Genomic DNA, 25,641 nt, shown 5'->3' on the forward strand with positions numbered 1-25,641 from the left:
GCCTTATTGCATTAGATTGACAGGATGGCAGTCCCTAAAAGGCAAAGGAGAGTCCTGCACCAATGAGGCAGGCTGCAGAAATGTTCGGGAGAGGGGGAAGGGACAAGGGAGAAGGGACAGGGAACAGGATCACAGAGCTGTAGGGTAACGTTTAAAGTTGCATCTGTGTTGTTACAGCCACCTCCTGTACAAAAGGGTTTGTGCCCTCTCCCTGACAACAACAAAGACATTTCAGAGGGGTAGATACAAATTTCACGTTAGAAAGGGAAGGGGAGGAGAAAGAGTAGGGGGAGCATAGGATCAGAGGTAATTCTAGTAGAGATCATATTGAAATAAGCCCCTGTAACAAACGCGCTCAGCTGTAAAGAACTCAGATCATGATCCAAACTGCAGGGCTCAGGCGCTTATCTGAAATGAATATGTCACTGTATTTCCTGATACTGAGGAGGGTGATTTTGTTGATTGTATGTATCCAGTCTCTATTATTGGATTTTTATTTTTTTTTCCATCTTTTTGCATCATCAGTGAAAACTCCCAAGGCACAAGAAGAGGTCCAGAACTCCTGGTAAAAAATATTCCGTTCTACTGTGGTATGCAGGATGCTCTTTTTTTCATCTGGTTGTTGCCTTCTATCCCAGAGATGGTCACAATTCAGCGTCTGCCTGCACGTATTTGCAGGTCTCTGAGCATGAAAGTTATTTTGAGAATGTTAAACGTTAACAGATAACTCTCAAGTATTAAGGGCCAAGTTCAGTTTTGCTGTAAACGAGCACCATGAATAGGTCAGCAAGCTGACCTGGTGTCAGAGATGAAAATTCTAGGTTTTAGAACGTGTTCATGCACAACTAATTATTGATTGAACATTGCAGTGTTCAATCCTAAAAATACTTTAAATGGAAATTCCCTTTTAGGATTGATTAGTGATTAGGGCTGAAAACACAATAGTTAGCAGTGCTATCCTTGAAACTAAGGTAGTGTTGGTTTTTTTTTGCTTGGTTGGTTGGTTGTGGTTGTTGCTGTTGTTTTTTTTGTTTGTTTGTTTGTTTGTTTGTTTGTTTTTTCGTTTGAAACATTATATGAAGCTGAAAATGCAGCAAATGTGGTATTTCTTATATGGAACAGGAATCCTGAGAAACCTTAGTGAAAACTAAAAATAATGCTATGGATAGTTTGCTGTGTTTACTGTAGCTCACCATCTGTCATTTTTTCTTCTTTTAAGAGGCAACAGGAGGTCCAGCAAAAGGAAAAGCCAATTAGAATCGGGTATTTTCACTGAAAATTTACCTGCAAAAGTAGATAAACAACTTAGTCTGAAAACATAAATTTTTGCCAGGAGTGACTGTTTCTCAGGAAAATATGTATGTAAGTACACTCTTGTAAATTGAATGAAAATGACAAGCGATTGGGAACATACTGTTTCCAAATGAGTTAATTTGGATAGTAACGCTCTGAAGAGTTAGAAAGAAAGAGTGGTGAGGTCACTTGCTTCAAAGCATACTGATAAACTGTTGCAAATATAGCGGTATTAATAATTAATACTTAAAGTGCTAAATATTTGCACCACCACACGGCCAGAGCTGGGACAGAACTGGCAAATGCCACTCTCCCATCCTTCGCACCTGAAACCCCTCCTGAAGGAGATGGGGAGAAAACAGGATACGGCCCAAGACCTCTGTCCCCAGAAACCTTTACAGGTAAGGATTTTAGAGCACGATTCGCAGCACGGCTGCTTTCATTTTTAGGCGATTTCCCCCCTCGGATCTACCTGTTTCAGCACAACCCCATTGCCTGCAACCCCCCCCCCCCCCGTTAGCCTCCCCCCTTCACATAGGGCCTTGTGTTGTTTTGGGACGCACACTGGGGCTCCCCAGCGGCCAGTGTGGGGCAGCTGCCCCAAGAAGTGGGGGCAGTACCCCCATCAGTGGGGTTCACATATGTGCGGGGGCCGGGGAACGGGGATTCATCTGGGGACAGAGCGCGGGGCGGGGGCGAGAGAAGATGGCGGAGCCGCCTGAGACTACGAGTCCCAGGGTGCCCTGCGGCCGCCGCCGGTCGCCATGGCAACGGCGGCGCCCCCATGGGCTGGAGAGGCCGGTAATGGCGGCGGGAGGGGCTGCGGGACGGGGGGCTGGGAGAGGGGGTGGTGGCCAGCAGGGCAGAGGTCGCCTCTTGGCTTCTTCTTTTCTGTTTTATTTACTTCCCTTTGTCTGCTTTTTGAAGCCGGATCGCGAGCCTCAACCCACGCGTCTCATCAAACAAAATCAAAGCAGTAATTTCAAGTTTAATTTAAGCTTATTTGGTTTAAACACAATTTGGCCAGAAAGTGTTGACAGTGCCAAATCAATCTGAAACAGAGCTACAAATCTGTGTAACAAGCTGTCCTTCATCTAATCCTCAAAATACGGGTTCCCATCAGCCAGGGCTTATGGCAGTGGCTCAAATTTAGCAGGACCGTGGGCACTGCCTAATCTCCCATAATGAGGAATAGTTTGTTTAAGGGAATGAAGAGTAAGGAAACGGTATTGATTTGACCTAAAATAATTTGTTCAATCCTAAATTACACTTTTTTTTTTTTTTTTTTTTGGGGGGGGGGGGGGGGTGGGGGGAGAAGGGGAGTTTGGTGATTTCCCTCTAATTTAATTTAATTAAAAATAAAATGCCATCACGAAGCAAAAATGTCAACCAAGTAGTTATAATGTACTATAAATATTACCCCCCCCCCCTTTTTTTTTTTTTTTAAGATAAAGCTACTTGTTAAATTTTACCTGAACTAGAATATCATTTTAAGCTCTTCTCAAATCTCTTTTACGGAATCGATATTCCCTCCTAAATCCCCCCAAAATATACAGCTTGCTATACCAGTGGGTAGAATTCTGCATTTGTAAAACTATGGTCTGGGTAGTCTTGGGGTCATATTAAGAAAGGGACTGAAGTGTAGCCCAGGAAATATTTTTTTTTAACAGAATTACAGTGTTTAAATAATGTTGCCAAACTGATCTCTTCTGTGCTCCAGTAGACTCAGTAAGCAAAAAATATTGAGGTATAACATATTTACAAAGAAATAGAAAATGTTAGCATTTTACATTTTATGCTAATTATGTTATCTTTAAAGAAATTAATTAGGAATAATCGCTTTATTTGAAAATTGACTATTGAAAAAAGACAGCCCCAAAGGAAGCAGCAATGCTACTTAGAACATAAACAAAATAAGATCTCCACATCTTTGACAACAACAGTGCATTTCAAGTGGTATTTTCAGAGTTGTGTGAGTACCTAGATATGTCGTCAAATTTTTTACAGCATTTTCGAAAGCAAACAAATGTACTAAGTGTAGTTAGAATGTGAAAAAATTGCCTTTGTTAAGCAACAGGAGAGTTTTCCGTACTGGTTCTTCTGAAATTGTGCAGAGATACTTTGATTATATTGGGAAGTTGTTTTTTTAAGGAAGTTTTTAAAATTTGTTTGATTGATTTTGTTTGAAAATAGATAAAATAAACAACACACAAGAGTTCAAAAAAACTTTTATTTCCATCATAAAATACTCTGTTGTAAAGTTTTATGTGCTGCTACATCCTCTGCTTACAGGGTTACTAGGCCAGTTAAGATTTTTTCCTATTTTAAGCATAACTTAACTTTGTGATCTGATTTGTGATCTAAGTATTGAAAAATCTGATGAAACGATATTTTTCTAATATAAATGGAAAGCTAAAAATAATATAAAAATACTATCAGTATCTGGCATCTAGAGACCTAAGAAACAATTATTTTTTAATATTGTAAAGCACTTTTTTGACATTGAACATAAATACAATTGCACTTCTTTTAAATTATGTTAATCATGGAGAAAATATGTACACTACTGGAAACAAACTGTGGTATCTGATTACATTTGAACAGTAATAAACCTTTAGAAAGCCTTCTCTTAAACCTTCAGAAAACGCATGGCAGTATTACAGTAAATTCTGAGATAAAAACTATTGAATCTCATGTTGCAATTCTTTCTGTAAATAAACCTGCTGCTTCCTACAGACTACAGAAATATTTTAATGGATTAGTATTTCTTAGCACTGCTTAATTTAGTTGCATACTGTTTAGTATTATTTAAGTGTAAACAACTCATAAACATTATGATTCCTAATAGGTTATAGAGGCTAATTTTTAAGACTTCTACCTCAACACAGTGATGAACTTGGATGATTGTTTCCTCCCCATTTTAGTGCAAGAAGATACTAAGTCATAGGAAGTCCGTGTGTGGCAGAGAAGTCAGGGACACACAATTCCCCAAAGCACAGAAGTATCAGAAGCAGGAGCTGTAGCAGAGGTAATGATTGTATGCGACGCAGTGGAGAATACGGAAGCAAAAATCCTCACGCTAACTGTTCTGAGGGCTTTGTCAATGACGTCCTCTGAAACAGCTGGAAGCAGTGATTCTTTAGAACTACCAGGAATTGAAGAAAAGAAAACACCAAAAGATGAAAAAAAGAAAAAGAAGAAAAAGGGACAGCATAACTTCTCACAAAATGGTAATTTGTTTTCTTTTGGTAGACAAACGGAACTGTCTTGAGAAATATGGCTGTTTCCCCTTTTTGGCATTTTTTCAGTAATTAGAAAGGCAAGGGAAATATTTTGACAGTGAATAAAAATACTAAATCATGTTTTGAACACTGGGAAGGGGAGAAAGAGAGGTAGGGATTCCTTATCAAGTTATTCCACAAAGCTCAGTGATCCAAGCAGCAGGATAATCACCTGAGATGCAAGAACACCTCTATAGTCTATATTCCTCATTGTTAAAACAGCTCTCCTGCAAATATTCCAATTTCTCTGGTTTTGACCATTCATGAGATGATGAATCTGAAAAAGCCTTTCCTAAGGAAGGTTACTCAAAAATGACATTTCTGCACAAATGTGTTGTTTTTGACACAAAACACCATGTTTTCGCCAGCTTAATTGTAGTGTGTTAAGTAAAAATTAAATTTATGCTTTAACTGAAGACCATAGAGCACAAATATATTACCTCTATGTAAATGTTAACAGTGAAGAATCTATCCTGCATATTTTCATTTCTAGACCTATACCTTCCTAAATCCCAGCATACAAGGTCAAAAAATGTCAAACCATTGACCTTTTTCCTCCTAAGCTTTGAAACTTCATCTAGATCTACCAAAAAGGAGAGAAGAAACGCTGATTATCTTTCTATTATGTAAGTTTCGTGCTGGTGTCAAGTCAGACAGGCATGAAACTAGAGGACCAAAAAAATAACCAGTTTTTAGAATTGTTTTTAGCAGAAATATTATTGGCTACTAGCTGTGTTGGATATTTTAAGTGATTATTTTTGTTTGTTCATGGTTACTTGGTATGGTCAGTTTCTCAGAAAGATGCTTATAACCCACATTTTTTGCCCTGTATGACCTGTATAGATTTCACAGCGTTTTCATCTTTTTTTTTTTTTTTTTTTTTTTTTTTTTTTCAGGAAGGTATTTTCCAGTTTGATTTACATCCTCTCATTGTATTCTGAAAAAAAAATAAAATAGTACTGTAACGGTTGTTCTCATTTTACAAATATTTGCATGACTGCATTTGTGGTCTTATTGTAGTCTTTCTGCAGTGGAATCATATTGCAGAGAATATGCAGGCATGATAGTGGCATATTTGCTTTGTTTTTTACATCTAATGAGTTTTTTTTTCACAGCACCTGTTAATTTTGCTCACTGCAGAAGGTCTTAAACATCACTGACCTCAGGTCACTGCTATAATTTCTTCTCTGCTTACTTGAATCTCCATGGTAATCCTTCTTAATTCATTTAAAGCCCAAGTAAAAACATAAACTGCCCTTCCCCTGTTACAGTCTCTCCTGCCATTCCAACTCCATCACCACCTGCCTACTTATTGTATCCAAATTATATATCTGACCACTTTCAATACTTTTTAGCTTCCTGCCTTAAAAATCAGGTATCAGTGTCAGGTCCAAGGCATCCTAGGAAGGAGAGTGCCAGAGCTGGACAGAAGCTGCAGAGAGCGGGTAGGCTGTTCTAGCTGTCCCCAGCAGGGAAGTGGAAAGACAGGAGTAAGTGCTGCTGCAGGAAGAACCTTTCCCCAAAAGAAGCCACGGTCCCATTCACCTCTGCCTTCCTAGGTAACACTCCTTCCAGAGCTTTCCACTGTTCTAGCTGCGGTCACAAAAGGAGCGAGGCTGTGGCTTTCTGCTGCCAGAAGCAGTGTCCTACTTTGCTTTTTCCCACCGTGCCTTTGATGTTGCTTCCCTTCTGCCACAGGGTGTTCTAGTCAGGGCCTGCTCCCCTAAATAGTTTGTGTGCAGAAACCCCTCAAATTCAACAGAAGTTCTGAAAAAAAATCTGTCCTTTTCAATTGTTCATTTTGGGGGGTTAGGACCTCGTGTGGTTTATACTCACAATGTTATTTGATCTATACATTACTATTATAAACTTCAGCAAAATACAGCTTGGAATGCCTTGAGAACTATAGTGAAACTGAGTATGTGCCTGAAAAAGAAGAAAACACAGAGATTTACAGCCTTGACTATTTTCAAATTCTAATTAGATTTCAGGAAAGGAAAATGAAAATAATTCACTTAGAACGTTGGCCAGACAGAGAGGCAAATGACAGTGATACACTTAGAAAGCAAGGCAAAAAAGATTTTTTTAAATTACTGTATAGAAGCAGCGTACACAACTGCTTAATTGTTCTATGCTTACAAGCATGTAAGGGTTAAAATCCTAGTTCAATTTGAAGCTGACTTAAAAGTCCTAGGAAAAAAAAAGTTCTGGTTAGAAGTCATAGCTGCAGAGAAATTTAACCACGTCATGTTTCTGAGTGCTTGCAGACCTGTAGATTACTGTTATTTTTCTTCTGTCATGCCCTTTTCAAGGTGTAGGTCCTGCTCTTGATGCTTCTAGGAATCTTTCTAGATGGGATGCATTTGGTTCATCAATCCCCAGATCATGAATACATGAGTTAGGTGAATATTTACAGAGAGGGAACAAGTGCTTCTGTTGATACCGGAGTACTGTGTACTGTATAAGCATACTTCACTAAATTATTCACAGTGTTTTATTGGTGTTTGCCCCAGAAGACGACACCTACTTAGTTACCCTTATTAAAGGAAAGTGAGCATGACGCCGTGCTATTAATGGCATTTCTCAAATGAAAATGGCTCCTGAGAGTGAAAGGAGGGAGCCTAGGTAGCTCTAGCTCAGTACAGCCACATAAATACATACACACACAGGTATAAAATCTGTAATGGAGATGTCTATGAAATACTTGAACATTGGTGTCTTAGTATAGATTTTGGGTATTTTGTCAAATGTACTACCATGTAAGTAGCCTGGATGAGTAGTATAGGAGCTTATGTGAGCAGTAAAGAAGTACAGTGATTTTGCTGTCTCAGATGATTGCTATATATCAATGTCAGTTTACTTTGGTCTGAATGCAGGAGGAAATAAACTGCCAGCTAAGAAGAAACCGCATCAGAATCCTTCATTTTTAAGCCTGCAGAATAATGTGATTTCCCAGAAAAAAAATACAGTGGCTCAGCGAATATTATCAGCAAGAGTTCACAAAATTAAAGAGCTGAAGAATGAAATATTTGATTTACAACAGAAATTAAGAACATCAAACTTAGAAAACCAGGTGTTGAAGCAGCTCCAGTGGCGTCACTTGAAGGCCATAAGTGGATATGAAAATTCAGAAAGGGTTTTGCCCGATCTTTTAGCAAGGCATTGTAGTGAGGTGAGAGCTTTAAGGCAACATCTGAGGATGTCTCAGAAGGAAGAAAGAAGCACATCCAGGAAGCTCAGAAAAGTTGAAGCAGAGCTGCTAAAAACTAAAGATGCTTTGCAGGCCTTGCATATGCTTTCGGAAGATGAGGCTCTTGCAGAAAGAGAGGAACTTTATCACAAATTATCAGTCCTTACAGAAAAAATGGAAGTGAATAATAAGAGAATACAGGTAATATGTGCCTATGTTTGTGTTGGTAGAAGTATAATAGAAGAGGTTTCTGTGCATGAGCAGCGGAAAATTTTTAGCTGCTCCTTGTCACATTGATGATTTTGATACAGTCCTGTAACACTGAGCATTCTTTTTAATCCAGAGTATAAGGTACTAAAAAAAGTAGGGGGTCCCCTTCCAATATTTTAAAATCTGTCAGTAATGAGTGAATTAATTAAATCTGGCAATAACAATTTTTAAGACTTAAGTTCTCTGTCTTGCCCCTGTTAGGTGGGAAGCATAGCATGTAGCTGGAGAGCAATCTTCAATGGAGCAGGTGATCTTCAGCAGAGCAGGCAATGCCTATTTGCTGAAGGTAGAGAACGTCAAATATTTATTTTTTTTTAATCCCAGCTTTGCTGCTCTGCTCCCTGCCAGCAGCGTGGAGTTACCAAGGCTTTCTTGGGCAGTCTAGCTGCAATGGTGTGGACCTCGCCGAGCCCTGATTCACCTGGGTGAAACCTGGGGTTAGTGACAGGCAGAGCCCACCTGCCCGCTGCTGAGCTACCTGTACAGCCGAAGCTGCCTTACCTGGAACATGCACTTTGCCTTTCATGTGGTGTTCATAGGCTTAACTACATCCCCTCTTCACTTCACTAAGTAATGTTGCTCTCTGCAGTTGGCTGGATGGCAGCTGCTGCATGAGGCAACAGTCCGGAGTCGTAGATTTTAGGGTTGTTCCTATGGCTGGTTTATGCAACTGTAGTAGAAGCCAGGTCAGAGTTTAAGAGGAAATAATTCACTTTATCCTTTTTATTTCATGCATCTTTAGTCTTAACAAACCTTTCAGAAGACGCTCTTTACTACAAAACTAGAAGAACTAAATTTCCATTGTCCTCCAGGGGTTAATTTCTATTTTCTATGGGGTACATTATTCACAGAATTAAATAAAGAGCCAGGTAATCAACCATTTGGACAGCTAGGTCTGAAATACTTTTATTACATGAAAGAAAATATAAACAGCTGAATTCAGACACTGTTTTGAAAACTTTCTATTTACAGAAGTCCCAGTGAGAAGCTATAAAAAGCTAGCAGGATTGGGTTCCCACCCTACAATTTTAGTAACTATCACTTCAGTGCATGGCACAGGGTTCTGGTGATAAAGTACTCAGTAAAGTACCTACTCTTCATTTACACCTCCTTATGATGCCATAGTTTATACATCTCAGTGTGAACAGAAATGTCTTAAAATGTCTCAGAAGTTATTGTTTTCATTAATTCTTGTACAGGCTTAATTTTTATGTTTGAATGCCAAATATCTATTTTTTTTTTTGTTTAATACAATGAGGTTTTAAACCAGTTTTTGCTCATTTTTAAAGTAAATTTTGAGATGCTCCTTAATGTCATTCACTGTTTACAATAATTAGAAGCTTACTTTTCATTATATTAGTGTGCTTATTTTCTAGATCTGGTAAGAATTGAATTTTTTTTAACGGTCATGCTGAATATATCCATATTGTAAAATATGTAATTTTTTTAAGAGCCTAGAAAAGCAGCTGAAGTTGAACAATAGCACCTTTAGTCGTCAGCTGGCAGAGGAGAGTAAAAAAGCTGTTGAAGCTGGGATAATTACAAAGAACTTGCAAATGGAAATTAGCACTCTTCACCAAAAAATTAAGGTATTCCAGATTCTAAAGAGGTTTCTGCTGCTGCAGGAAGATTCAAGTCTTTAATTTTATCTATTCTTTTTGCCTCATTTATTATTTACTAACAGAGTTTTTGTTTCCTGTTTGAGTCTATTTCCTATAGTCTACCAAAAAAAAACCCTCAAAATATACGGAAATTGTTGTCAAAAGTTAATAGTAGTTCAGTAGCTAATTGGAACAGGTTAATGTATCACAATTTGAACACACAACCCCCACCAACCTGTTACCATTTGGATAGATGTAGGCCAATATATCTATCTAATAACTTTTTATGAGCTCCTTGACAGAAACACTTTCAAATCAAAATAAGCCAAACACCTGGAAAACTAAACTTTAACAAAAAGACTTAAGTAAATATTTCAAGAGTTTGTTTCAAATTCCAGCTTGTTCTTTACGCAAATATTTTGTGGAGAAATATGTCAAGTTCAGCACTTATTGTAACATTTATAAACTAAACGCACACTAGAACAAATATCCTGGGTTGCACCTGAGCAACCAGTGAGCTGCTGGGAGAGGAAGAAAGTACAGTGCTGTACCCCTTGTGCCAATGTCCCCTGAACAGCATTTGCTAATTCCCTGCCACAGAATCTGTTCTATGTATGGAACGGTGGAAGATGGGAATAACTACAGTTCTGGGAACACTAATGGAAAACTGTTCCAGAGTGCAAATTATTTTAAAGTATAGTTCACACCTTAAGACTTCTCTAAATATTTCTACTTCATGTGTTTTCCACAGTTTTCTGTGCGTGTTCAGTTCTCTTAATGTTATGTTTAGATTCCCCAAGCCTTCTATTGTTTTACCACAAAGACCAGTCATGCTTATTAACTTTATTTTTGTGCCAGAACGGAGTTTATACTCACACATTTGTAGTTTTCGACACCTGCCTTATTCAGACCATTCAAGGTGTCCAGACACACAATTCCCTTTCAGATCAGCCTGTATGTCCAAATTAAATGCAGGTCCTTTTGCACACTAAGAATTGTTTAGTGAGAATGTTACTGAAATCTCTCTTTTTTATTTTATTTATGTATTTATTTATTTATTTATTATTTTTTAAGATAGATTTTAATATGGAAGCAGGACGCTTGAAAAACAATTTTTAAAAGTGTGCCTCTGAAGTTTATGTCATGTTACAGAAGGCTCCATCTTCTGAATATTGTGTTATAAAGGTATACAAATGTGCTCTTAGCCTTAAAAATGGATAATTTTGATTTGGCTTATGAAAGAAAATGATTGGTCCATGTTTAATTAAATGACAGAGTCACCAAATGATCTGGCACAAAGCAGAATTGATGTCAGTTTTCTCCCAGCATAGGAAAATTAGTTTGGTAAAAAGTATTTTTTAATGCATACTAGAAACTTAATTGTATTCATTTCTTCTTAGGAAAAGGATCGACAACTTTATGTAAAAAATATCTATGCAAATCGGATGCCTAAAATCTCAAAGGACAGAGGTGATTCAGTACCTCATGAAAAGAGTAAGAGTATAATCATTTTCCTTAGTTATGTGAAACTTAATATTATTTTATAACTGGGACGTGTATGGCAAAATAAAAGCCAATATGGTACTTTTATATAGGCTAAAAATATTCTCGTACATACACTTTAGACAGAAGTGCTTGTTTTTTTGCTCCTTTATTCTATAAATACAAATACATGACCTGTTTTTAATACTTAACCCAATTTTCATCATGAATAACCTTTAGGATACACACAGGTTTAGTATTCTAACAGTGACACTGAAATAGTGTTGCTATTTTAAGTGTCTATTTGCATCAAGAGATGTTTGCCAGTTTGTTTTTAAGAGCATGAAGCTATCACTCCACATAGTTTTTGTAGCCTATTTTTTGTTCAGGCTGTTCATTTTGATTTGGCCAGAAGTGGTCATCTAGAGTTAAAATTCCTACAACACGTCTCACTAAATCAAAGCACCTCATGACCAATCCCCCTGTAGCAAGTTGCTAGTGTTAGCACAGACTTTCAAAGTGCCCTTAGATTACCAAAAATAATGAATTTAGTTGGGTCTTTAAAAGCTGTTCACTCATTTTTAAACTTCTTAAACCCTGTAGCTTACAAATAGCAGAGAGACTTCAATGCCCATTATTGAGGCCTCTGCAACTTGCGTTTTGTTGGGATGCAAGGAAAGGAGTTGTTTTCAGATACAAGATTTAGAAAGTTCAAAGGCTAATCTGATGGTTATACTGTCAGCATATCTGAGAGAACAGAGTGCTTATCCTTAGTAGTCTTTTGGTTATTTAGTGTAAGTAACCAAACAAACATAACCCAGTAATGGGATACCCTCTCGATTAATTCCATCGACAAAATTGATGTTATTTAAAATAGTATAGAAAGAGAATAAAATAATAGAAAGTTAATTCTATCAACAGGAAGAAAAGTCTTTATTAAACAGTATTTCCTTCATATGGATACTCAGACAGGTATTTGAGAGAATTATTTACCATACACAATCTTGTCTATCAACCCATTCCCAGAGTAGGTACATGTACCTTCTGTGGGATTCGGTTGCCTAATTATGGGTATCCAGTGGCATTTGAGATGTCCTAGCACACTGCCTGGCCCCGTAGCTGTTCCAGAAGGACACAGGAGTCCCATTGCTCCTGGGTAATGTTGGCCAGCCTTATGTGGATACCTTGGATACGCTGGGGCATCTCAAATAGCACCTATGTTCTGACAAGTGAATCTGACCCCTTGACCTGAGGGCGCAGCAGCTGAAAACAATCACAAATCATACAAGCCAAAACCTGCTTTGTTGCCCATATGCACACTGTATTCTGCAGGGACAAAAATGTTGAAGCAGATAGTTTTCTGGAAACACTTACAAATTTCTAGTAATTGACATAACACTTTAGTTGTAGTATCCAGCCTTTACTAATAAATGTTTTTTATACAGGAAATAACAAATTTCTAGTACTTTCCCCCCATCTAAATTCCTACTCAGAATTGTAAACATCATGTCACTATTCTGTAGGAGAGCTTTCTGCACAGCCACCTTAATAACCTTTACTTTTGGATAATGATTTGAACATTGAGTTGCCTGGGTTAAGCACCTCTTTAAAATACTAGATATTCCTGCTTCTTTATTGAAGGAGAAATTGGAACTTTCTTCACATGGGTACATAAGAGCACTTAAAATTTACTTGGTAGCAAACAAGTTCTGGAAATATTGCACATGCCCCCAGAATTCTTAGAAATATGCTATCAGTATGAGGTCTTACTGTAGTCAACTGCTTATTTCTTTCCTAATATATTGCTTTTGCAAATCTATTACTCTGCATTAGTGATAAGTAAACTACAGGGATAAAGTTGGTAATTCAAGTTTTAAGATTTAGAAAGAAATTCCTGCTTCGCATTCCAAGTCAGACAAGTTTATTTTGTGAAGCACTGAATTCCAGCCTTAGTTGCATCACATCACCCTCTGTGTGTTTTTTAATTTACTCATATATGGATGTTTACAATATTGTTATTTAAATTACACTATTAAATCATTGATTACTACTTAAGTTAGCTTAGCTGAACAGAGACCCAATATTTTGCTATGTGAATAGGTTCTCAGCAAAGTTGTCTGGTGTTTCGGTATTTTTGCCCAGTAAGTGCTTCGTTCTCTGCCAGTTAATGGAAACAGATGATTTAGAAACCCAGAACTGGAATTACTGAGAATCGTTTTTCCTTTTCACTGTTGGCCTGAATTTTCCTCTTGCAGATGTGGAAAGAGCTACCTCTTAAAGTAGTTATTTTCCTTTCTGCATTTGTAAAAATTTTTACTTAGCAGGAAAGAAAAAAACAACTGTGGGGCTGCATTTTTTAACACTCCAGATGAAGAACTGAAGATATGGTATCAGGAAGCTCTATATACATAAATAAAATTGATCTTTCGAGCAAATTAGTTAATATTGTTTGCTGTCCATGAGAGCAAACGTTGATCAGTTGCTGGAAGGTCACACCAGCTCATCTAGAGGTACAGCTCCCTCTAGTTCTGGATCTGAGGAATGTTCAGTTGTTTTCTGTTCAAAAGGCTTCTGAGGAAACTTACTGGTTCAAAAAAGAAAATAGTTTCCCTCCACATCATCGGTGCCGTTTCTTCAGAAGTAATTCTCAAATTAGTTATCAACATCCTTATTACCACCAAACTACAAACATGTTAAGATCATCGTTTTTGTGGATACTCTTCTTCTGATTTCAGAGATCAAAACTGGGAGTAAGGTTGAATGTTGACGTAGGTAAGGTCACAGTCTTGCTCCTTTGCTAACAACTTTCTTAGCTATTGTACTCAGGTCAAAATGTGCTAAAAATAGAATCAAAGAACAATATACTGGCCTTGCCCTTGTCATCCCGTCCTAACTCCGTTCAGGTATTTATTTGAATGGAGCATTCAGTCACTCCCTTGGAATCCCTTTTCAAATAGCAGTGGTATTTCAGGTAGTGTGAAGTATTGCCCCTGAAGTTTGGTTCTACAAAGCCTTATAGAAATGCTTAACTTTGAGCAAGGTGAGTAACTGAGTCAGAAGGCATGAAAGCACGCTTGTTATACGCTGTAAGATCTGAACGTAGGAGCCTTTCCCAGACCTGTTAAATTTACATTAGGATATTACCACACAAATTAAGCCAATATGGTCTTTAGGCTATAGACACATTTATCTTGACTTCACGTGTCCTATCTGCTCATGACATATTTGTAGATCTAAGTGTAAGTATATTTACAATGCACTGACGTACTGATGAAAATGCTCGAACTTCTGGGTAGCTGAATTCAAACTCTCTAATAAAAAATCCAAGAAAACTTAGATAATGAAACTTTATTACATCCTCGAAAAGGAAAGTCACAGCACATGTGTGCCTCAAACTCAGCTAAGAGTGCACTAGCTATGTTATTCACTTTTTATTGTTTGTACTCTTGCATAGCAATACACAGAAGAATACATATTCAAAATGTAGGATCCGTTGTGAGATTTTGATTTACTGATGCACACTTAAACTTCTCATTAACATCAGGTGATAACTAATAAAACCTAACTCTTACTATGTGTGGGTTCCAATTTCAGCCAGATTGGTAAGAAAGAATTCCCTTATTAAAGGGCATTTAAGACATGCCACAAAATGATGCTTAAACCCTAGATCACATACCAATATTATTAGTCATCAATCATATCTTTTATTTATACCAATGATGTAATTGCAGAAACTGCTGCATTTCTAATGATTGTCTTTTTTTTCAATAGGTCTCAGCAGAAACACATCAGTGCAAGTAGATAAACAGAGTTTTAGATCACTGCTGCTGCCACAGCACCAGACCCAGGAAACAGAAAAAAGTCCAATTCTGCTATCAGAGGTATGAAAGATCTGGATCCAATCCCTTGCTTAAACTCTCAAATAAATTGCATGTTCTTCCTCAGCTTTGGTGTCAGACCTATCAGTCATCTTAACTTTTTATGACATGCATTTTGTATGATTATTACAGAAAATACTTAGGACAGAAGTTGTGATACAAAGAACTTAACAGAAAATATCAGTCTTTTTACAAGTATTGCACCAATCGTATTCTTTAAAAAGTCACTAAACAAGTTATTTCCCCAATATTTTACCTTTAATTGTCAATTGTAGGTGAAAAAGCCTTCAGGAGATAAGAACCAAAAAGCTAAAGCAAATGAAGCATACACAGATGCCCAACAGAAAACTGAGAAGGAATCAGCCAAGAGAATACCAAAGCCGGAACCTTTCAGTAGAAGGCATAGAGGTACATTTTAACATTTTCCTGGGAAACACCTTTGATCTTTTCAGAAGTTGAATGATGTGGTGATGTTGGTTAAGTTACATCGGTCTGCCAGCTGATATAGCTGAAGTCACCCTGTGTATTTCAAATCCCCTGTTAAAACTGACAGAAAACTCAGGTCTTTTGATTCTGACTGCAAAACTCTCCTACCTCCCATTTGCCGGTTTTCTCCCTCTGGCTTTCTCCCACTGCTGGTATTTGACTGACTTATTGAAATCTTACTTAGTTATTTTCATTATTGCAACTACCTACTTCTCCTTTAAGCTTGGACTCTGCCTCATTCTGGAGGTACTCTTTGAGTCTCTCCAAATCACAGAGCTATTACAAATTGTCCCCTGTAGCAGAGAAATGCATTTTGTAGGCATTCAGCGGACACATACCTTTGCCATTAAAAAGTGGATCCAACTCCGGTATATTTTAGAAAACTACAAGATATTCTGCTCTCTGCAAGAAGCATGCTGTCCACTAAGGGAAAGAAAAGCATACCTATATTTAAGTTCCATTTTATAGTAATAAAATGATAAGTAGAGTTTAGATCTCATGTGGTTTCCCTGACACTTTGTACATAACTATACTGCTACTATATTTAGCCTTTAAGAAACCGTAACATATTCAATACGGATTATATTTGCATGCTAATTCATTTAGGTGTCATGGAAAAGGTCAATGAAAATGATCTTGCTTAAATCTTGCTCCATCCTGTTATATGTATTAGGAAATAGCACCGTCACAACCCTCAAGGCTGAAGAGCCATCAATAACAACTTAAGAAATGAAATAATGAAATAAAATGTGCTCTCATTAATGCTTCATGACAGTTTGTGATCCTAGCCAATTTAAGAACATTCCTAAAAACCACAATATTCCGTTTCAGAATATTTAGAGGAAGACAAACCACCGACAGAGGAACACACTCGTCTGGAATTTATGAAACAAGAAGAAAGAAAGAGAGACTTTCTTAAAGAGGAACTGAACAAGACGATAAAAGCTGAAGGCGCTCCTCTAACTAACAGTGTAAAAGAGAACAGTCAAGATCAAGATGTGGTGGAAGAATATGAAAAAGAAAAAAAGTTAGATGAACAACTAAATAACAGCGGGAAGGCAGGGAGTAAATTTGTAACTCCGGGCCCAAGAAACAAATCACCCACTAGGCTGAAGAAACAGTACACGTTCTCAGAAGCCACTGAAAATTTGCACCATGGGATTCCTACATCAGGTACAAAACCCAGGAAGTGCAGTCACTGCAACCACAGACATGCACGTCAGGACTGCAGCGAAGGACTTGACTCCAAAGTGAAAAATCCGTTTGGGCTGTATGAACCATCTTTTGGTAAAGCCACAAAAACCAAGCAGAGGGACAGTTCAGCTGAAGCAGAAGGCTGTGCTCACAAGACATTCGCGGAGAGGAAAAAGAGTCTTATGAAAGAGCTCTTTGGGCCAAGCTGTGTTTGAAAAGACAACCATTCAAGTTCAAGCGTGAGAGGAGAGGAGAGAAAGCACTGAAGGGATGCATGACTACACAGGCCAAATTTTAAACCACCAACACTACTTTACAATGTAGTGTCCAACACCAATGAAATCATTATGAATAACCTCATAAGAATACACAAATTATTTTGATATTCAGTAAATACATCAAAATATCGTTCCTCTTAAAACACACAGCACTTTAAATCTTTTAAACCTAATGAAACAATGTTTCTAATGTCATAAAACACATTAAATCTTTCAACTTTTTAGAATTTCTTTCAATGATTCTTCAAAAAAGACAGGCAAATCAGTTGTCACAGCAGATCATTATTTTAGTTTTTGTGCACATGTATGCACCTTAGCAACCATGAGTGCCTTACCAAATATGACATGTTTACCTGTTATTAAGAGGTGTCCAAGTAGGTCCTTTTTGGGAAATTTCCTTTTTTGTTTTCTCTGCAGTTTGAGTTTTGAAGTTGACTATTTGTTAGCTAGTTGTAGTCTGCTTTCAGAAGGTTTGTTACTGGATTAGTACCAACAGCGCACTAAAAGAAAATATTTTTTTAATTTCCTTCACTCCTGAACTAGCTTCCAGAATTCACACATAATAATTTGCTATTACGTTGTTTTCACTAGCATTATAAAGCTCTAAAGCTTCATTCTTTTCCACTGTTCAAACTTATCAAAGCAGTTTGCCTGCAAACTTCCACAGCTGACATCCAAAGATGAATGTACAAGAGCAAAGTATTGTTTTGGAGAAGTCAGGCATATCCAATTCTCTAAAAGCCCTTAAAAATCTCGTGTTTGAGGTTATGTAAGTGAGGGTAGGAGGATTATGTCTTCTTCCTCATAGTAATTCATGAGATGTTTGCTAAAATGTAAGCTAGGAAAAAAAATCTGTATTTTTTTTACTGAATTTTACATAAAGGGAAAAAAAACACACCACAAAAGCTTTTAAAGGCTATTAAGATATTTTGATCTGAACCTACTCGAAGCATACTTCTCTTCAATTTTGAAGTTTTTGAAGTAGTACTTGAGCTGTGCAGTGTACAGATTTAAAAAGTGATTTAAAGGAGAAACACTCTTTTGACTGCATTATGTACTATTAATACTTCTATAATGTCTTTCTTGCTGCCACCAAAGTCAAGAGTAAACAAGCACAGCAACAATCCTGTTTGTATTGTCTAAGTCACAAAAAACCTCTCTGCCCTTACTCCAATGTTTGACTAGAGCTGCCACCACACTGCGTATTTGATTACCTCATGCTAAGTGTGGATAAAGAGCAAACACCATTCAGAATATTTTAAAAGATAGTGCTTTTCTTGACTTCACTGTGTTACACTCTCTAACAAGCTAAGTGGAAATACCATTACTCACATCTTTAGAGTCAGAAATACATCAGTGTCACAGTTAGAAAGATCTGTTCTGAATACTTTATAAAAAATCTGTGGATTTGGATTCCAACAGTACCTCCTTAGGCAAAAACATAGGTGGGTTCTATTTGTGCTTTGTTTTGTTTAGGAAAACTGTAACATTAAAAAAGCATTGATTAGAAAACCTGAGATGGACCGAACAGCTTTATTTCATGAATAAAACCACCATTACACATAACAGACTGAATCCTGACATTTTTTTCTTGTTGATATTTAATGCATTCAGTTTTCTGTTGGCTAAATGTAATCCTTAATATAAAAAAAATCAATAATTAACATTTAAAAAATCAAAACATTTCACGTACATATACACAGACACAGAAACTGTATCATGACCTTTTGAATTAATTTCTAAATACAATGCTAGTTATGGAGGGGCCCTAATGCCTTCCCGCAGGAAGGCAAAGGACCTGGAATAACACAACACTGTACAGAGTGGGAAGCTGAACCAGAATCCCAAAGCCCAGCAGAAGAGGGAAGGGTGCCCATCAAGTTTTGTTCAGGCTCGCATCAGAAAAGGGAGGTGCAGAAGAGCTTTATAAAACCACTGCTTTGTCTTGTGGAACCCCAAGGGCAGGGTTGTGGGTAGCACCGCAGCACGGGAGGTAGCACAGCTTCATCCCTGTTCTACAGACATGGTACCCGGAAGAATTTTGTTCTCCTTATATTCAAAATGTTGTGGCTGTTTACCTATACACAGCAAGAAGCATTTACTATGAAACAGAAAATTGTTTTACCTCCTCCTTTTGCTTGCTAGCATTCTGTTGCTACTTCAGGTAGTTAAATCACTCATTTGCCTTTTTACATTTACATAGCTGTTTTGGACTGTCCCAGACTGTCATTAATACATGCCGAAACCCTGGGAATGTAGCTCCCAGGAACGCAGGAACAGCACTGTCATTTACTTTCTTAATGTGGAGCTTGAGAAGGTTGGCCAGACCTTTCTTCCCAAAACATGGAAGGAAGCACTATCAGTGATACTCGCTGTTTGGGAAGCAGAAAAAATGTCAAGGAAGAAAGATCAGTTATCAATAAAAGTAGGAAAAAGTTCAAGTGTTCAATGAATTTTAAAATTCTGTGAGGAAAAAGTTGCCAGCTGTTCTGTATTTGGCAACTGAGAAAGTCACTTAAGAGATAAAAGGTTGATTCTGCATGTATATCAGTAGTATTTTCTAAGACAGTCCGAGAATACCCCAATTCTAGACTAAGAAAAACAAAAACCAAGGAGGAAATAAATTCTGTTTTGCTCTAAGCCAACCAGATCACCTACAACTTCTACCTAGAACCACATCACCAAGTACTAACCCAGCTTTGGGTGAAACTGCCATATTATACAGCAAAGAATGAACAAAGCTCCAAAAATAATTTCTAGTGCCAGTGCATTTCCACCCTAACAGTTATAAAAATCAAACACTTCTAGACTTGGGTGAATATGCCATGACAAGTCTGATTCATGGCAGAACCATGATCGTTCATACTTGTCAAAGTGAGGTTTTATAAATAGCAATGCCTTTCTTTGAACGTTGCTGATTACAAAACTGAAGAACAAACTAAAAAATCAAATAAATCAATATATCAAAAGGAATGCGGACTGATACCTGACTGAAGTAACAACAAGATATCTCAGAGCTGGTCTGTCACAAAAGACAAATGCTTTTTTTTTTAAGCAGCAATAATGAAAATGTAGTTTAGGACTCCATGGATTACTGGGATTTCTTCAGCTGAAAGGGTGAAGCACGATAGCGACAACTTTATTACAAACCACAAGCCAACAGGTAATTCCAACACCACCTGAAAGAGACACAAAACACGACTGAAGTTATTGCATCAGTAACCCTAGAGCACGCCAGCTTCTGAAAACAACCCTGTAGTGTCAAACATGAAATGCAGAATTACGAGGTCAATGGGAACAGAGCATCTTTCTGTCTAGATATGTGGGACAGCAGTTAACCCCACGCTGGTTCTGAGAAAGCCTGAAGACTGGCTAGGGAGAAGAGCACCAAATAACACGACTGTGAGCCAAAGTGTGGTATATACAACCCACAACTTCTAAAAACATTCACTGTGTACCTAAGAAAAAATGCGTAAGTCACTGAAATCAAAGGCATGGCAAATAACAGAACACTTTGGAACCTAAATTCAGAAACTTTAGAGAGTTCAGAAACTGCTCCTCTACCCTGCACAGAAGCAGACTCATCTTGTGCAGTAATCCAGCATGCTGGATACAAACGATTCCTTAGACAGCTATTAAAGATGGTACAACTACAACGTAATATGGAATTCATTCTAAGGCAGCTGGATCTTAAAAGCCTAATTCGAAGATTCATGAGCAGCATTTTAGCTTCATGGCAGATTGCCATACTACACTGTCCTGTCACTCTGCCTCTCTATTTATCCCTTTGGCATACAGCCAGCACACGTTTCACTCAGAAACCAGCATCTACAATTCATAATATTCTTCTGATCATTAATTCGTCAAACTGACCAAAAGAGAAGGATTTAAGTAAGTAAAAATGCAATAAAAATGGGGTCCCTTCCAACTCAGGATATTCTATGATTCTGTGATGATTCTATGAAAAATGCTATGAGAAAAAGGGTTGGAACAGAGGACACAAAGTGCCAACCAGAGGAGAGCAAACCTCAATCATTCTAGGGTCCCACTGCTATGAAACCTCTGGAGTTTATAAGAAACACACGTAAGTGATCCAGACCTATGAAGTATTTGCCCATTTTTAAACCCAGTTCCACTAATTCAGTGGATTCCTTAATATAAAAATACTTCTGAAATCTTCTCAAGAGTGTATTCCATATTAAGATAAAGCTGCTCTGTTTGAGAAGATCTAAAAAAGACCAATATCCCATTTCATTGAGAGTTAAACAAGATCTGAACGCATGGCAAAGAATGTCTCAAACTCCCCACATTGCTATTACAAAATGTGCAGAAGCAGTGTTTTGAGTCCATGCATGCTCCATTGCATTCTTGGCATCCATATGGGCTTGGGAAGTACGTTTTCTACAGTAAAATACCCTGTAAAATGTCCTTACCTGCCACTCCAGTAGGAAAGGCTACCAAGCGCTCCAGTGGAGCGAGCCATTTGCTTGGAAGCACTGTAACTGGCTCAGAGTAGTATTTCCAAATGAGAGAGATCATCAGGGCAGCCTAGAGTGGAAATTTTTGTTAGCTCCAGTAACAATACACATCAAAGTAGATTCCTACTGCTATTTTGCATCAGTAAATCTCATATTCTAATGGAAGAATATAGCTTCTCTGATATTTTACATTATTCTCAAACAAATGCAAAACATTTTTAAACCTGGTATGACCTTAACTTGACACACAGGTAGCAGTAAGACACTAAAAGCTACTGCTTTCTTGTGAGACCTTGGGTCAAATCTAGTCTGGAAAAAAATAGTAATACAAATTGTTATATTCTGATGACTGTTTTTAGCCCTAATCCTTGTCTGCTAGGAATCCAACTGGCTTTCACGTTACCCAAAATACATTTTCAGGTTAAGCACTCTTCTCCTTATTTGACAATTCCTTGGCATCAAGTCTGAACTACAGAGATAATCTGCTGAGGCGCTGTGCGTAAACGTGTGGCAGCTGTAAAAGGAGATTTGCATCCACAGCTGAAGCACATTTTACATTTTCAAAAACAGAAGCAAAATATACACATACGCTTATCAGAACTTTCCTGTCTCTTTAACACTGCATAGAAATAAAACAAACAAAACAAAACAACAGTGATAGAAGAGCTATGACAAACTCCTATCTTGTCATCTCAAAACTAGAAAAACAGAGCTTCAAGAATATCCCAAACTCCTTTCATCCACAACTACCAGACCCTATCAGCAGCACCTCCCCTTTCTACATCCAAGAAACTGTTTCGGTTTGGTATGCATTGTGTCATTGGGATGCCAAACACCTCTACAACTGACACAGAACTATACAGCCAGTAAATGCAGAAGAGATTTGTAACACTGCCAAGGATTTAGTTTGTAGCTTGTACTGGTAATAAAATATTTACTTACTTGTAAGATGTAGAATACAATATTTATAACCCACTTTATTTTGGCTAATTGGGCAGTTCGTGCTTTCACTGTTGAAAGAAAAAATATTACTCTGCATTATGTATAATAGTAAATTATACTTACATAAAACTAGTAAATTGTTAATATTACAGTATTCAAATCAGGACATTACTGTTAAACATCACATACCTGTTTAAACATCACATCACGTTACTGTTAAACATCAGTTTAAACATAACTGTTTAAAAATCTCTTTTGAAAGGACTCATAGGTATACTGAAAGTAAAGAAGTGCTAGGTCCATATCACATACGAGTTTCTTATTAATGATACCATGAAGAGTTGCAAAACACTGAAATCCTGGACAGAGAAATTATACCTATAATGAAGAATGCTGCTCCCAAATGAGAGCAGTCATTGTGTTGTCTAATTTAAGAACCTTCTTTAGATGGAGCATAACAGAAGTTTTCCCCTTTCACAAAATGGGAGAATGATGGCCTTAGCAGATGCACTTGTTGCCTTATTTCATTCAGGAACACAGTCAAAGCCTATTCACAACAAGACTATTCCTGCACTGAATCGATCTTTGCCAGATTCAATATCCAAAATTCTCATGCCTACTCATCTTCTCTGGCAGAACCCCAGACCTGCGTAGAGAAGCCCAGTGAAGACAGCACATCTTCAAACATAACGGTGCCCTGAAGTTTTCTAGAACAATGTTGTTGGCTGCTAAGTATACTCCTCAAATCTAGTTTAATTGAAATTATTGGTAAAGAATAATGCTACTGACAACAATTCAAAACTGCCAGTTGTAAAGACTGTCCTTTCTCCGAGCAAGAAGCATATAAACATCCCGGCATTCTGCACAGAAGAGGCAGACAAAGCAAGTATTCTCCTATCTTATTAAGTTCAGTTAGTGAGTTTGGACAAAGACGAGAACAAAAGCCCTGGTGCCAAAGGTTTACGTGTACTTTCTGCCATGAGATAATGGATCATCCCAGTGGAGACACACCAGTACAGCTTTATCGTAAAAGCCACTGTGTTTGGTGAAACGGGATTGCAAAATGACAGCAAAGATCTCGTCTGGTTACCTTACAGATCAACACTTCCTCCCCAGCATTTTGTAGCACAGCAACCAAACAGCCCCAACCAAGCAGTTCATCCTTTTGCAATGAAGATATGCAGCCTTACTACACTACTTTTGTTAACAGCAAAGGACTTTGCCAAATTATTCAAAACATGATCCAGAAATAGGCATTACTGAGAAGGATGAAAAAAATCCTTGTAAGAAAAATTTTGTATTTAAATTACTCCCTTACCAATGTATACAGAGCCATGCACTATTGAAGGGTAAAAAAAAAAAAGGGGGGGGGGGGGGAACAATGGAGATGGATAAGGAGAGGTGGAGAGTTGAAAGAGAAATATACTTAAAAATGAAAACATGTTTGTAAAATTATTATTTTTTTTCAGGAAGTAGAAAAGGGAGTAAACATTGCACTCTACCATGAGTTTTAAGCTTGTCAGTCATCTTGTTGATCTTTCTTTCCAGACGGGCATATCTAGCAAACTCATCCATCATACTAATGGTTGAGAGTTCTTGCTTCATGTTCTGGATTTCAGCTCTCATTTGGGATTCCTGCTCTGCATCCTTTTGTAACAACCTGGATATCTAAAAAATAAAGAAATAAAAACACTTATTATTTATTTATTTATTCCAGAATTCTGCTATCAGTATGTATAAATCATTATCTCACGTTTATGTACTCAAAAGCCCCCATAAAACAAGACCCTTTCACCAATACACATGAAAACCTTTACAAGTGTAACATGTTCTAAGAGACAAAAAATCTTACTCTCTCAGTTAAGAAACAAACCAAAAAGGGTCAAAGAAAATTGATCCCATAAAGCAGTGATTTTCAACTTTTCTAACTGTGGTTAACTGCCTTTTCTACTTCTGCCTTCATCTCCCCACTGCTGCCTTCCGAGATCTTTTGAACCACCCAGGACCCTGTCCCTGCATCCTGAGCCAAAGCGCTGTCTTCCCTCCTTGCAATTCTCGTCTTGCACTTCTTGGATCACAGACTTGCAGGAGGACCAGGGAAGCAGTCCTTTTAATCACTACTCTCCCCAGCTCCACCAATGCTCCTTATACTCATCATTCCCATTTCTAGATTCAGGAACCACAGCATAGGTCTGCGCTAATTAACATGGCAAATTTTATTCACAGGAGCCTGGTTTCAGACCTCACCAATTACATAAGGCTCAGAAACTGGGAACCACTCCTCTCAATTACAGATTACAGCCTGGGCTCTCAGAAGCACAAGAACTGAATCTGAGTTGTGATCCTTCTGGTGCAGCATCTTACTGATGTCTTATGAGCAGAAATGCAAATTTCCATTTGCTATTCCTTTCTATGTATTACCCAAGCATTTAAACGCAATCTTCTTATACTTTTTTTTTAAATGAATTTCCAGGGGCAGAAATGTGAAAATGCAATAATGTGTCATGTTAGCAATCATCTTCACAGAATCACAGAATTTCTAGGTTGGAAGAGACCTCAAGATCATCGAGTCCAATCTCTCTCTTTTTTTTTTTTTTTTTTTACATAAAAATCTTTCTCCACTTTCATTTCATGAGGTTGGCTCACGAACTCTTTTACCTCGGGAAGAAAAGCACAAGGGATGTGACACCTCTTCCCCTCCAGTTGTTTGGGAAATACTCCTAGCTTTCTCAACACAGTCGCCCATTTTTCCCAAAAGTCGTGTTACCAGTAGCGCAGTCAACCAGACCACTACTTTGTCACCAACCACAGCAGAGAGATGAGCTTTTTACTACTCATGGGTGGCAACACCGAGTGGACTCCCAAAGGGCCATTAATTTATGCTTTAAAGGACTCTTATCCCTTATCCCACAGCATGCAGCACCCCATATAACACTGATTTATTGACACGAGCAGAAAGGCAACTCGCTTATCCCACAGAGCAGCTCACGGGGCACCCCCACCTCACACGCACCCCTCGCCCTCCCCGGCCCTCCCTCAGCAACGAAATGGCGGCTAACGGCCGGCGGGGCGGGGCGGGGCGGTGACGTCACTCACGGCGGAGGAGCAGGAGGGCAGCAGGACCTTGAGCGCGCTGCAGCCCAGCACGGCGCTCAGCACCAGCAGCCACGCGCCGCTCTCCGCCATGCCGCGAGTCACACCCCCCCCGCCCCTCCACCACAAAAAAAAAAAACCCAAAAAAAACCTCACAGCGCCTGCGCGAGGGGCC

At 38.1% G+C, this 25,641-nt stretch overlaps 2 protein-coding genes across 2 annotated transcripts; one reads left to right on the forward strand and one right to left on the reverse strand.

Annotated features, from left to right (window-relative positions):
* Positions 1 to 4,324: 4,324 nt before the first annotated feature.
* LCA5L (lebercilin LCA5 like) lies at positions 4,325 to 17,044 on the forward strand (the record flags this gene model as incomplete). The annotated part of the gene is made up of 7 exons (XM_084306609.1): positions 4,325 to 4,523; positions 7,430 to 7,965; positions 9,486 to 9,623; positions 11,036 to 11,129; positions 14,889 to 14,998; positions 15,271 to 15,403; positions 16,313 to 17,044. 7 exons carry the CDS (start codon positions 4,325 to 4,327, stop codon positions 16,888 to 16,890), a joined length of 1,788 nt encoding a protein of 595 aa, XP_084162735.1. The 3' UTR covers positions 16,891 to 17,044.
* A 1,427-nt stretch (positions 17,045 to 18,471) lies between these two features.
* On the reverse strand, positions 18,472 to 25,575 carry GET1 (guided entry of tail-anchored proteins factor 1). The gene is made up of 5 exons (XM_084289780.1): positions 25,470 to 25,575; positions 23,876 to 24,041; positions 22,374 to 22,441; positions 21,387 to 21,501; positions 18,472 to 20,132 (listed from the first exon to the last, which is right to left on the reverse strand). The coding sequence occupies exons 1-5, from the start codon at positions 25,557 to 25,559 to the stop codon at positions 20,059 to 20,061; spliced, it is 513 nt and encodes a 170-aa protein (XP_084145906.1). The 5' UTR covers positions 25,560 to 25,575; the 3' UTR covers positions 18,472 to 20,058.
* Between the last annotated feature and the right edge of the window lie 66 nt (positions 25,576 to 25,641).

Source organism: Netta rufina (assembly GCF_964035555.1).
Source record: "Netta rufina genome assembly, chromosome: 1".
NCBI classification, from domain to species: Eukaryota; Metazoa; Chordata; class Aves; order Anseriformes; family Anatidae; genus Netta; species Netta rufina.

Coding starts and splice junctions, on each gene's coding strand:
- GET1 (XM_084289780.1), bottom strand. CDS start 25,559: ATGGCGGAGAGCGGCGCGTGGCTGCTGGTGCTGAGCGCCGTGCTGGGC. Junction 24,042..25,469: donor TGCCCTCCTGCTCCTCCGCC/GTGAGTGACGTC, acceptor TTTATTTTTTAG/ATATCCAGGTTGTTACAAAA. Junction 21,502..22,373: donor TTGTATTCTACATCTTACAA/GTAAGTAAATAT, acceptor TTTCCACTCTAG/GCTGCCCTGATGATCTCTCT.